The sequence below is a fragment of the Stegodyphus dumicola genome, chromosome X2, assembly GCF_044657685.1.
Source record: "Stegodyphus dumicola isolate Sdum_Otavi_A_Nest chromosome X2, ASM4465768v1".
Classification (NCBI taxonomy): Eukaryota; Metazoa; Arthropoda; class Arachnida; order Araneae; family Eresidae; genus Stegodyphus; species Stegodyphus dumicola.
Window position 1 is genome coordinate 156,770,322 of NC_140781.1, and position 15,034 is coordinate 156,785,355.

Genomic DNA, 15,034 nt, shown 5'->3' on the forward strand with positions numbered 1-15,034 from the left:
ACTGACATAGCTGTGATAAAAATGCAGAACACTAGCGGAACACATAATGCTTTGCCTGAATGCTTCCTCATGACTGACAAAAAAGGATCCCGCTCTGCTTATGAAGCTTTTTTTATAAGAACGGTGGCTCTTCGTTAACAGCTATCAGGAAGTTCCGGACATTAAAAGGTAAAAAATCCGGCCCCATGATCATTTACGGGCTACGAAAAATGATAGATAAATTCGGAGAGACCGGTTTATTTGACGTGAAACGAGGTAGAGGACGAAAATCAGTTACGGCCGCGGCAGTGGAAGATGTGGCTACAACGTTACGAGAATTGACGAACAGTGATGCAGGAATCAGCAGTGCACGGGGAATTGGACGAATGTTGGATATGCCTATCAGCACGGTACGTAATGTCCTGTGGAACCATCTTGCGCTGTTATCCGTGCAAGATAATTCGTATGCAGAAGTTGCTACTTGCTGACCTGGAAGCACGTGAATCGTTTGCACAATGATTTCTTGCCCAGATGGAAGTGGACAATGGATGGCCAGGGAACATTCTGTGGTCTGGCGAAGCCCATTTCCATTTTCAAGGTTCTGTAAATACTCAAAATTACAGGATATTGGTGATCAAGAATCCGTTCCCGCTACATCCATTACTCTTCAGTCTAAAAAGGTCACTGTGTGGTGCGGAATAATGGCAGCGTTTGTCATCGGCCCGTTCTTCTTCGTGATCACACCTGCGGGTTCCGTTAACTGCTCAGTTTTTGTCAATCAGTATGATGCATTTTTGCTTAACCATGCCCTTACCAGCATTAGTGTGTAGATCGCACAATATTTACACAAGATGGCGATCCTCCGGACATTGCTACTTGTGTGAAGCAGCTGCTGATCTCTCACAAAATCATTAGCCGCCATTTTCCAACAGGGTGGCCGCCACGATCGCCCCACTAAACCCATGTGATTTTTGGCTTTGGGAAAACCTGGAGAATGTTGTTTATAGTGGGTAGATTAGGAATCTGGAAGCCTTGAAGGCAAGCATCACGCACCACATTCATAGAATCAGCACAGATACCCTCCAAAATGTAGTGGAACATCCCGTTTTGCGCTTCTATCTAGTAGCGGAACAAGGCGGAGGCCATATCGAAAAACTTATGCCTCAATTTATCCGTAAGGTGTTTGTTTCATGAAGCTCTTCCTTTTCTATTGTCACTATCATCATTTTCGCTGTACACACGTATTCTTTAAACTGTTCGCTGTGAACATGTCTTTCCGCCTGTCGTAAACCCTTGGAGTCTATTATTTCCTTTTGACTAACAACCCTTGATACCACCATTTTGGAACTATTTTTCCCTTCGCCAAACAAAATTCAATTGTCTCACGATTGTTCTAGTAAAATATGAAGTCATTCTGACGAGCAGTTTTAAAGTTAGAGCGTTTTGAAATCGCAACTTTAATTATAATCACCCTGTATGTATCTTCAACTCTGTCAGCGTATTGCTGGAGAAGGATGGATGCTACCGACATCAAAGACATCAGCAGCTTCCAAGTCATCAAACTCGAAATCATCATAGTTAAATAGGCCGAAAGCTCCCTGGAATTCTCCATGTTGGAGCTATGTAGGAGGTACTGCCTGTGCGCTGTTCATCTTTGGTCCTCTTTCTTCTTTCCTTGAAAATTCTATGTCCCCCAAACACTAGTAGTATTTTCTCCGAATTCAACATCAAGAGAAGCGTCTTGGTCACATTTTTTTTTTCTATTTTTAGCAGGAAATTTTATTCTGTATCATTCCTTGACACTCATATACGTTTCGACCATTGTTACGGATGTCAGGCATCACAGGAAGGAACAGTCAATTCAGATAATACAATTCGAACCAGACGATAATTTTTAGCACAGTTTATTTATTCAACATTTATAACATAAAATCTTTCAACTGTACTTCTGTTTACGCACTCATTTTGAGCATTACACACATAAATTTCAACTTTTCAACATTCCTAAACCCGAAAGTGCTCTCACATTAATAGATTCATCATGAATTTTATACTCATGTTTCTGTACACATCTTTAGGTTTTACTCAACTCAGAACGTAAACTTTAATTGCTATTTTTTAAATTCGAAAAGAACTCAATGTAAATTGCCAAAACGATTTCAATAAATTTTTCACTGAGTCATGAAGTTTGAGCACTCTCCCTCCACGTTCTTTATTTATTCTGGGCTAAGTCAATGCATTTCTGGACAACCACCATTCGAAGCTCAAAAGTTCTCCATTTCCGAAGCGATCCGCACTCTGTTAAAAAGCTCAAAGCCAACTGACGAGAAAGGGATCATTTACCTAATAACCGGCACCAACCATCTTCTCTGAAAACTCCAGATTGAACCAACAGAATCAGTCTTACTATTTTCCCGACAAATTTTGTATAGGTAATGATACATAATATGAATAAAATTCATTCAAAATCAGATAAATTATAAAAGATTTGATGATAATTTGAAAAGAGGCCTTACCTTTTTTTTTTAATTTTTTCTCTCTTACGGAAGACTTTTTAAAACCTATTTCTTGAATTCTGTTTCTCAACAAAAAACATTGTATGCATTTCTCAGTGCTAGCGCATCTACAGGAAGATGATATTCAGCGTGAAACTTCATGAAGTTCTGATCCTCCAAAAAATCAAAAGGTATGGAAAGCCTGCAGTTCTTTGAACTTAATACTTTTTTTTTTTTTTTTTTCAGATTTGTCTGCAAGGTCTTTGTCGAACTTCGGTGTTACTTAGGAATGAAAATTCAACAGATTTCATAAATATAAGCACATCAACTACTTCTCAAGAATCTGCCAGACATCATTCATCTCTAGAACCAGATGGAATTCTCAGGAAAATTCAAGAGACTGCAGTAAAGATAATTAGAAGTTTGGGATAATCAAGACCTGAATTATAGTTTTCAAATTACTTCATTTACCAAATATTCCTGTTCTCAAACATCTTACAAACACTCTCAGAAGGAGACTAAAATATTTCTGAGATACACAGTCCATATATTACTAACAAGTGAGAAATTCGTCACTGTCCAGAAAAACCTAAGCTATTTAAAACATCAAGGCAAGGTATAAAATATTATCTATACAAACTTTCTGAGAGTTCTAGATATCATCGAATTCATTCCAGACAATTTTTAAACCGAGTTATGGACATATTCCAATGAATAAAATCTTACTCGGGTCAGCTCCTATAAAATAATCAATGAGGGCAGGTAAGGCCTTTTAAATGCACGGATAAGCAAACTAAATATTTTTTTCCTAAGAAAAAAGCTTTCAGTTTCAAAATACCATTCAAGTATGCAGTAAGCAGAAAAACTATAATGTCGCAATGTTCTAATATCAATTTGCTAATAAAAGATTCTCATCTCTGTTTTTTATTATTAGTTTAATCTTTACAGATTTCAGTTATTAAGATGAAACTCCAACTACAAATGACAAGTTAAATTAGAAATCTATATTTTTTTTTTTAAATCTAAAATTTTGAACATAGTTCAATACTATTTTCGAAAGATAAAACAAATCAGTCGTCGACCTAATACCCCTACTAACGTTGAATATATGTAACTTCATCGGTGGTTCAGTAACTTTAGAACTAAATTACGGTCAGTTTTAATCAAGATTTAATTTTCTAGGTACCACAAATGCTTGGATTCTTTACTTTCCTTCCCTGCTTATGTGTAAAACAAGTTATATCATACACGTGTCTTACACATAGCCTTTGCAAAGTTATTTTTCTCCAAGATAAATTGCCTTTACGTTGTTCTATAAAACGTATAGAAAAATTTATATTTCTTCAATTAAAAAAAAAAAAAAAAAACTGCGAGCTTTCTTGGGTAATATTCTGATGTGATGAGAGTAATACATGGGAGAGAATCGGTTAACGGATGCACCCCTGCTCAGAAATTGTCACCCAAAATTTGATATCGTACTGAAGAACACTAGGGCTGCTCAACCTCTATGACTCTTAATAACCTCGAGCTTACAGTTTTCGATATATTTGTGAGCCTGTTACAGTAATATCCTTACTATCCAACAAATAACTTACAATTCAACTCTTTATACATTAAAGTGTGTTTAATTTCAAATTATTTAAAGTAAAGCTAGGTGCAGGGTGTTTGGAATTGTATGTTATCAATAAGCATTGGTATACCCATTCTTAGCCTTCCCTTTCAGAGCAATATTTAATAAATTAAATGTATTCCATATTTAATGACAAAATAGGCTTTTGTGAGCACATTTATAAATAGCTTGTAGAGTCATTACGTCATATCAATCCTAGAGCATGAAAAATGTCCATGTTCCGACTGGAATTTGACCTCCAGAATACGGGGGAAGCGTGTTTCCAATTACAACATGAAGGCATGGGGAAAAGAGAGAGAAAATACCTTATATACCCTCCCTTTTAAAGGGCAACAGGAGATGAGCTTAACCTTGGTGGTGACGAATTACCATACACCACCCTTTTAGTTCAGATGCCACTTGCAGAGTCTCACAGAATTTTTCGAAAGCAGGATATTAAAGAAATCTACAATGCTCTCGCCGGGATTTGAGCTCCAGACCTCTTGAATATGTGTCGAGCATGCATCCAATTAAACTACAAAGGCATGCAGAAAAGAGGGAGAAATTACCTTATAAGCTGTCTTGTGATATTTGTTACATTATATGTATCAAGTGCATTTCCAGCAGATGATACATTCAACTTGTGTATATATAAGCCTATTTTAAATGAAGAAGCTCCTCTGTTCGTTACTGAATGCATTTGAACAGAGTGGCCTTCATCTAGACTGATCATTAATTTTCAGGTTAATTAACTTTGATTTAGGAGGGGTTGAGTAATTGAACAGCTTTTTAAAACCTTATGTCCTCCCTGTATTGATTTGCTGCCAGAATTTATACATATATTTCATCCAACTATATAATTTGAATAACTATTAATTAGATTTACACAATTTTTTTAATCTCTCCTTTTTATTAAGCTTTAAATAACAAAATATATAATTATTAAAAATAATTGTACATAAAAAGTACTAATTTTGCTGAAACTCTGTAATACTAAGCTGCTGTAAATCTAAGAAGAAAACCATAGCAATGTTATAAACTGCATTTTTTCTGTGTTGACTAATTATTATATGAATTAAAACATTTTGAATAAATAATTCTGCTTAATGTAGTCTTACAAAATAATCACATATTCATCAGCTGTTAAGCTTATATTCACAAAACCTGAAGTATGATTTTCAAAGTTCTGCTAGTCTTCTGACTAAAGAAGATTCCTTGAAGTTTACAAAAATAAAAAGGACTTCAACAAACAAAATGAATAACTATCATGCAACTCTGTTCAGAAATTTGTAATTTTCAAGAAGTATCCTATTGCTGAAGATTTAAGTTATTTGAAAGCATATGTCCGGCAGTTTCCCTTTTCAACAATGTAAATAGCAAAATTTTAAAAAAACAAATTAATCTAAGGATGACAACAGATTCATAACCAAATTAAATAACTCCTTTTAATTTACAGTCATAATAGCAGCTGAAATTATTGATGGTAAACTTCTCTTCAGCATTATACTTACAGCAAACACATTTAAATAGATATGATACATTAATTATCTAGCTGTGTATATATATATACAGTCAAAAGTCGTTAATCCGGACTCGTCGGGACTTCGGCGATTCCGGATTATCGATTTTTCCGGATTATAGATCATCAGTTTAAATCTGGTAAGATGGCATGCAGAAATTACAAAATTAAAAATATGAAACCGTAATTTATGAAATAAAGAACAATTATGATCTAAAGGGTATCAAAATTTACAAAAAGAAAAAGCTTAATATTTATTTGTTTACTTTATTAAACATTTCCTTCAATGTAAGTTGCTTCGTTTCATGTGATAGTACTTTCTCTTTAATTCTATTAAACAGACATAATTTCTTGTTTAGTTACAAAGTTCCGCTGTTCAAGTCCTATAATTGCTGTGTTGAGAACACCCACTAATTTGTCAATCGAAATGTTTTCGTTTTCAATAACCTCTGGGTCACTTTCTTCACTATCGGAAGCGAATTATAATGACGAGGAACTTGATTTAAATCATATCAAAGACAGAATGAAATACTACACTTAGTATGGAATTATAAACCAAATAAAATAAAAACATCTGCCCTGAAGATAAGGATAGTGCTGACAGATCAACTTCCAATCCGCCGCGTGAAATTGATAAACAGATTTCGGATCTCAAAACATACTTTCGCTTTGTAGATACAAATTACATATTAGTAAATATATATCGGAAATTCTATTTGACATAATCTTTCTAATCTATCATAATCTAATAATGACGTTTCTGCCCCCCCTCTGCCGCAGAGCAGCGTGAAATTGATAAACAGATTTCGGATTTCAAAACATACTTTCGCTTTGTAGTAAATATATATCGGAAATTCTATTTGACATAATCGTCAAAGTTCAAGCTTACTTTTATAAAATTGCTCTAACAGTCTGCAAAAAATAATAAGCCGGATCCAATTCGAAGGTTAAGGAACAACGCAATCGGCAACATTAACTGAATTAGATAACTTTAGCTTAGCGTATAACTCCGTTACAATTTAAACGCGCATGCGCACATATTCGCAGCCGTAAGGGTCTTACGCGCTCTCGTAAACGCCTGTGCACATGCGTGAACGCGACGCATGCGCAGAAAGTTTGTAGCTTTGAGGTCCGAATTATAGATCATTCCGGATTATGGGTGTCCGAATTAACGACTTTTGACTGTATAAAGAGAGGGTGCGGAAATCCTGCATTACTTCTTACATAAACTGGTATCTTAAATAATCCAAAACTGAATAAGCAACAAAGAAAGAAATTTAAATGATGCTTAAAGGAATATATAATAAAGAAATTACATGTTTCATCTGGTTGTTTACAACTAATTCCACTGAAATCCCAAAAACAATAGACACATTCAACTAATAACACTTTAATGCACCTCAACAATTGCAGCTACTCAACATGGTATCAACTCAATGATGAAACAGCTTCACTCATAAGGCATATTAAACCAGGCATATTCTGTGGTTATCAGGTTCTGTCTTTCAATACCACTACAAGACATTTAGTGGGATTTGCATTTTACCTGCAGCACTCAATAAGGTTTAAATCCTGGGAGCATAAGAAATGATATTGGTTTAATATCAAATAATTTAATTATACAATACTGTTAAAATCATAAAACTTATAAACATATGAAAATTTTGAAACACATTCCAAGTAGCACACGACGTTACAAACTGGTCCGGGAGGTTGCAAAGTGGTCGAGGTAACTTTTACGACGTCTTTACAACGTTGCGAAGACTCAAAATATTTGCCGTTGCATATTGGCAATTTTTCAACGTCGTTAAAACGTCATGATATGACCTCTTTTAGACGTGGTCGTTTTAGCATCTTTTTCATAGTTCATCAGCGTTACTTTTAGAATAAAAAGAGCCTAAATCTGCCCTTTCAAGAATCTGAAGTCCACATAAGATTTATTTTGCGATGTTTCATTACTTTATTTCATCTAAATATATTAATCTACAGTAGATTCATCTAATGAAATATAAATTTAATATATATATACTTGAATTATTAAATTTGTACTAAAAATACGTTATAAATTATTGTTTAAAATTTTGAAAAACAATTAATACTTAAAATATTTTTTAATAAATATTATAGCAAAATATTTAAAAATGAAACTAATCTATAAAGTAAGTTGCATTTTATGTTCTATAAGTAGTTATGCTTTTTATGTTCTATAAATAGTTATGCATTTTATATATTTAGAAAAATTATATTTCCCAAATCAATGCAAATCACGTTAGCAATTATTTCACTGCTAAAATATGACTTTATTTATTATTTTTGAAGTAAGGATGAATTTATTTGAATTAATATGCTGACATAATATGAAACATTTTACCGCATACAGAGCAAAAAGTACAATTTTTGCAAAGTTATTAATGGAAATTAATGGAAAAGGAGAAAGAAATATTAACAATTTTAATGGAAAACGACAAAGTTAATGGCTTTGATAAATTACTAATAAATGTTGACATCAAAATTAGAGAAACTGTGAACAAAAATACGAAATTCATTATCTATAAAAATTCTGATGAACTGTTTGTTATGTTTTTACATTTTTCCCATGTATTCAAAAATGCTTGGTTTAATCCTAGTATTACGGTACACTCGGGATTTGGCGACATTGACATTACAAATGTTTTAGCGAGCCCAATAAATATTTTTTTGTAAATTTCGTAGTTTGTGAACATTGTTCGTAATTCTATTCAGTTGAAATAATTCTTCGCCATTTAAAAATGATTCTATTAAATTATCAGAAGAACCGTCGAAAGGTTTAATGCAAGCGAATAAATCGCTGAAACGTTGCACTGAATTGCTGTTCGACATTACATGTATATTATTTATTGGATGATTATAAAATGAACATCTGAGCTCGAAGCTTGCGCGCTTTGGTTAGCTGCCAAATTCGAACAAGTTAGTAAAGGAACAAGTTAGTAACTGCGCGATAATTTGACTCCATCTTATTTTCAGGAATATTTTCTTCACGCTTTTGTAATTCACCATTGGAATTAAATACTGGAGAGCTTCAATACAGAAAAAGAAAGACGTACAAAAATATAATGATGGCAATTTATTTTGAATTGAGGAGAAATCGTCGTGGTAATGCCGAATTTCTGCTTATTTTGTTTGTGAATATCTGCTTGCAACGTGCTAACATCGTCTATATAGTGTTCTGTTTTGGTGTTTTATGACTTTCCGGTGATTAAAATTATATTGCGGTTTTCCAATTTTCAATGGCTCCAGTGGTGCAATATTTGGATACACGGATTCGGTTATAACATCCTAAGTGCTATAGCGTTGTAACGTCAGAACGCCCGTGTTGGGTGAATGAAAAGACAGGTTGCCTTTTAAAATATTTATTTTAAAAACTTAATTAAAAATTCTTGATTAAATAGTAAAATAACAGAATCATTACAGCCATAAATTAAACAAAAGCCACTGGTGCGGCGAGGACGCCAAAATGCGTCCGTTCTCTCTCGTTTATAGCATCAAAAAACTTGATACACAAAGCTCTCTCCTCGTTTTGTTATAAACCTGGAAAGAGAATAATTAGTCCCTTATTGCCGGAAACAACACGAGGGGGTTTCCGCTGCACATTTCTTCAAAGTTCTGCTGTCCATTTTGTCTCTGAACAAAACAGGAAGTTCTCATTAAGCACCTGGAAGTCCGAGGTTGCATATGTCTAATTGTCACAGCGTATATCATTCATATTAATCGATTATTGTGTTCATGATACAGGTTGGTGCTCAGACTTTGCGCATATAATTGAAAAAATACTGTTAAGGAAACATTAGCATTACTATGAAATACTGTAATTTATAATTATGCCATACTTAATTGTGTAGTATTAAAAAACACTAAATATTTTTTAATTGATTGCAAATTGCAGTTTTATTACTTGTCATTTGGTATCTATTCTTCCAAACACTGTGTAATTGGCATGTTTTTAAATATTGCCGTTATGCATGTCTATTAAACTAATGAATATGTGAAAAAATACAGCAATTTTTGAAAACTACAAAGAAGTTAATTGAATTTCTTATGTTTTCAATACAAAATTCTAAATTAAGAAAAAAGGTTTCATTTATGTTTTTTCTAATATGTGCCAAGCTTGCCTAGGCAAAATTGCAAAAACTGTACTTGAAACCCATATTCCAAAAAAACTTACTTCAAATAATTCTTACATGTCAATCATGAAAACGTAAGGCTCTACTCTTATATGCACCCTAAGATCACCAAATGTGGCGATATGTGTTCAGTGCTGGTTTCTGGTGTGATTGCGTGTTGTATGGCAACCCTTTGACGTTGAATACTCTTTTGCTGGAGTGTTTTAATTGCTGGTTGGTTCGTGTCGTGCATGTTTTGAAATGGCGTATGTTGCAATGAGAGACGTGGTTGCAAGAGTGTCTGGAGATTATTTTTAGTGGCTGTGCATGATAGAATTAAGGAAACACTGATGCAGTGTATTGAAGAGTGGATTGAGTCTTGTACAACTATTTTTTCGGATGGCTGGAAATCTTACAAGGATTTAAGAAAAGGTTTTGTACATTTATTTGTGAACTATAGTATGAATTTCCTGGATAGTGTGTCCCTGGCTGTCATATAAATACGGTAGTGATTACGTGGTGACATGAAATTGGTATTTCTGCTGTTCGAAAAAGCATTCATTCATGATAAGTGCATTTTATTTTATTCTTCTTAATTTGTAGAATGTTATGTTCATTGTTTTTTAGTATGAACTTCTGTCGTTATATTGTTGTTGTTTTTTAATTGTTTGAAATTTATTTTAGTTTATTTTGTTGATTAGTGTGTAGTGCCTAAATTGTGCAATTCGTAGATTTTTTTTAAAGATGAAACAGAACACTGTATACATGGCATTCTTTGAAATTTATTGTTAATTTATTAAAGTGAGGTGTTCGTAGATTCTTTCGGTGCCTAGATTGTGCAATTTGTAGATGTTTTTTAAAGTTGAAACAGAATGCTGTTTACATGGCATTCTTTGAAATTTATTATTTTAATTTAATAAAGCGAGGTGTGCATAGTTCATAGATTTTTTTTAAGTTAAAACATATCGCTGCGTACATGGATTCTTGTAAAATATTTTTGGTTAGAAAATTTACATTTTTGCTATCTAAATTTTTTGTTTTTGTTTCGGATTTTTAGCTTAAGTGCGAAAACCACATTTTTGGAGACACTTTAGGCTTAAAGTTCGAAAGGTAGACAAAAAAATTAGATAGTGATATGGCACTGTGGAGTTTCTCGCCAAAAATATTTGGAAAAAAATTATGAGTAGTTCCAAAATGTAGTTAGCAAACATTGCTTATCTACACAAAAATAAATGACCAAAAAAGAATTACAGCCAATGCCTTACATCTTTTCTGAAATCTGAACTCTCATTGCCAGTGTTAATGACATAAAAAAAGACATAACATTACACGACATCTGTTGAAAATAAAACTGTCTACTTTTTAAATTTTTCTTTGGAGGCCATTTTCCACAATCCCCACTTTGAGTTTTATGCAACTTCTTGGTGAAATTCAAACAATTAAATATTCACTTTCATTGGTTTTATAAGCCTACTATAATGTTAATGATAAGGCTCTGATGTTCAACCAGAAGTCGGAGCATAAGTTGAAAAGTCTGGAAGGCTAAGTTGTCTTCTCTAGCATGGCTCCACTGTCAGTATCACTGGAGAAATGATTGGCATGACATGGTTCCCACCTTTGGGTGTCCAATGGTACCTAGGTAAAGAATGTATTCGATAAGAATCTGAAAAAGGAGGAAAGTTAGGAGGACAAAAATACAGTCAAAAGTCGTTAATTCGGACACCCATAATCCGGACCTCAAAGCTACAAACTTCCCGCCCATGCGCCGCGTTGATGCATGCGCATAAGACCTTTACAGCTGCGAATATGTGTGTGCGCATGCGCATAATACGTTTACGCTTACGCGTTTAATGTATCACGGACAGTATAAGCTAAGCTAAAATTATCTAATTCAGTTAATGTTGTAGATTGCGTTGTTCCTTAATCTTCGAATTGGATCCGGCTTTAGACTGTTAGAGCAATTTTATAAAAGTAAGCTTGAATTTTCGATTATGTCAAATAGAATTTCCGATATATATTTACTAATATGTCAAGGATCTACAAAGCGAAAGTATGTTTCAAAGTCCATTAAAGAAAAAGTGGAACTGCTGCAAAAAAATGGATAAAGGCACATCCTTCGTTTCTCTAACCATTCTGAAATCTATTTATCAATTTCACGCTGCTTTGCAGCAGGGGAAGGGGGGAAAAGCCGCGGTACCCAATGAATTAGAAGTTAATCTGTCAGCACTATCCTTATCTTCAGGGCAGATATTTTTATTTTATTTGGCTTATAATTCCTTACTAAATGTAGTATTTCATCTCGATGTACTCCGTCTTTGATATGATTTAAATCCAATTCCTCAACATTATAATTCGCTTCTGATAAAGAAGAAAGTGACACAGAGGTTATTGAAAAGGAAAAAATTTCGATTGACAAATTAGTCGGTATTCTCGACACTGCAATTATAGGACTTGAACAGCAGAACTTTGTAACTGAAGAAGAAATTATATAGAATTAAAGAGAAAGTATTATCACATAAAGCAACTTACATTGAGAGAAATGTTTAATAAAGTAAACAAATAAATATTAAGCTTTTTTTTTTTTTTTTTTTTTTTGTAAATTTTGATACCCTTTAGATCATAACTGTTCTTTATTTCATAAATTACGGTTTTATATTTTTAATTTTATAATTTCTGCATGCCATCTTACCAGATTTAAACTGATGACCTATAATCCGGAATCGCCGAAGTCCCGACGAGTCCGGATTAACGACTTTTGACTGTATTTCCTTTTTCCTACACTTCCAACGGAAACAATTTTCTCACAGGACACAAAAAGGAATCATGCTATTTTTACAATGATCCTTTCCAGGATAGAGTTTTACAATTCACCCTAAATTCCAGTTCAGTCTTTTGGTATGATCATCTCCCAACAAATTAATTTACTTTTCTATGTATAAGGTATTTCAATTGCCTTAAATACTCAGCTCTAAATAAAATGCTTTCTCAGATCCCCTTTTCACTCTAACACGTTGCGCAGATCTCTTCTTCCAACTTATTTCCCTCTGTGCTATCAAACTCAAATACGTTGACTTTTTCTAAGATTTTTAAGCACACTGCAGTCAGATATTCCAAGTCTTCGGGATCTTCCGAAACATTAAGTTAATTAAGTCTTCAAAATCTCAGAATAATATTCATTGCTTCGTGACTGAATGCATTTTCTTAGAGTTTTCCTCAAAAAGGCTCATCATATGTCCAATCAGTCTTTCCCAGAAACCTCCACACCAGGGGGCATTAGGAGGCACGAATTTCCACATATGATTTCGCTCTCCTGTGTCCTTCAATTTCATTAAATCTACTTTCTTTAAGAGCATAAGAAAGCCTTTGAAGTTTAGAACCATTATCTGAATAAATGCAGAAATCAAGATTAAAATCTATGCCTTTATCCCTCCTTTAAGAATGAGAGGACTGCAAGATGTATACTCCTACGATTTCAAAAATTCTGGCATCTCTTAAACGATCTTGAAGTAAGTCCTCCTGATACAGTTATAGGTTTTGTTTAAAACTATTGCAGATGATACAGAATCCAATTATTTTTCAATAGTTTTCCCAATCTAATAATTCTCTCTTAGATATCTAAGAGAGAATAAGCATCTGAACTCTGGCATGTCCTAAATTTTCATGTTTATAAATAATGAGGGTTTTTTACAGCTGGATGCCTGGATGAAAGTATGATTGGCAAATGGAATTTTTGATGGTCATCTACAAAACACTCTTTTTTTCTAATCAATCTCTAAATACCATCTGGATCTTTTTACCTCCATATTTGGAAGGTGTTCCAATTTTAGGCAATCTTCTTCTGCTTTTATAAGCCAAGAAATGTCCTCTCCACCAGTGTCCTTTGATGAGAGTCCTCAATGAGCATCCTCATGATGGGAGGTTGGCAGAGATCAGTATGCTTAGTGGGTATCTCCAGCTTTCCCTTATTTCTTCCACTCTATTAGAAACAAACGTCACCCACTGACCTTCCCTTTTTATCCAGTGAAGAACATCCATAGAGTCTGACCAAAATGTTCATACATCCTGCATGTGAAAATCCTTTATTGACACAGCTACCCTAACACCAATCGTGCGGGCTAATAACTCTAACTTTGGAATTGAAGTTCCCTTTAACCCTTTTACCGTCCTCTCCTGTCCGCAAAAATTTCTCCCCAGCGGCCCTTTGCTTTTCACAGCATGTAATACTGTTTTCTTTGTACATACATAACTTTCGTAGTGGATGGATATAAATGAATATTAAGTAAAATTATAAGGAAATAAAGCATAATGGAAAAGTAATAATATCTCTGCTTATTTCTAACAGCAGGATTAATTTGATAACATCTGATCCAGGCATTGTTGTAATCTTTTACAATTATTGGTTTTTTTACAGTTCTTTTTCGTGTTTCAACATCAATCATAGTTATTATGGACCGTACTCATCAAATGTATATCTTTCTTGTCTTTCCAATTCACAACCTCATTTTTTCTCTTTTCCTGCTGAGTAGATGTTGAAGATCTCTCACTATGTAAAATGGTGCAAATATTCACAAAACCCGGGGGGGGGGGGGAAATTCAATTAGAAATGGAATGCCTGATTAGTACTGCCCTCTAGGAGGTATTAGAACAAACAAAAATAAAAACTCAAACAAATAGCATTAAAAAGGCGTTTTAAACGTTTAAAAGTTTTAAAATGTAGAAGAATGCTTCAAATGCATTCTGGCCGCCCCGCAGAAGTTTCACACGCGCTAGACGCATTACGGACGAAGAAAAGGTTAATGGTGCGACTTCCGATCTCACTTGAATCAACTGGCACGTTACTTCACTATCCTTTTCTACTTGGAAAAAGACACTAGTAGCATAGGACAGTTTTGGAGCATCACAAAAAAACTTGTAACGCTAGGTTGGCATTCTTAAAGTCAAGGCTCAGCAGTCTTCGGGGAATTTTGAAGTTTTCTACACCAGCATGCTTTTTTCTCCAAATTTCAAATTTATTTTCTATGTCTAAAGGTAATTTAGTGACCCATGAAGCCTGTTTTCCAACATTCCTGCCACGGTCATTTAGGAACTAGTGTAATAAAACAAGTGACTCCGACTGGATCGAAAACTTTTGAAACATCAGGAAGTATTCTTTTTGTAATAGTTTCTCCTTTTGTTTGTTTCTTATAATTTTTATTTAGAACTTTGACAGTGGATCACCTTGTAATTAATGGTATTTTTTTACAAATTCCACAATACTATGTTCTAAAGTAATCTAAGTTCTATCTTTCAAATG

General features: G+C 33.9%; 1 protein-coding gene across 1 annotated transcript in view; it reads left to right on the forward strand.

Annotated features, from left to right (window-relative positions):
- Positions 1-3,394, forward strand: part of LOC118188807 (A disintegrin and metalloproteinase with thrombospondin motifs adt-1-like) — a 63,898-nt gene extending 60,504 nt beyond the window's left edge. Inside the window, exon 13 of the mRNA XM_035359314.2 lies at positions 2,721-3,394. Within this exon, the coding sequence (XP_035215205.1) occupies positions 2,721-2,906 (186 nt within the window). The 3' untranslated portion in view covers positions 2,907-3,394. The remainder of the gene's footprint in view (positions 1-2,720) is intronic.
- Positions 3,395-15,034: the final 11,640 nt, after the last annotated feature.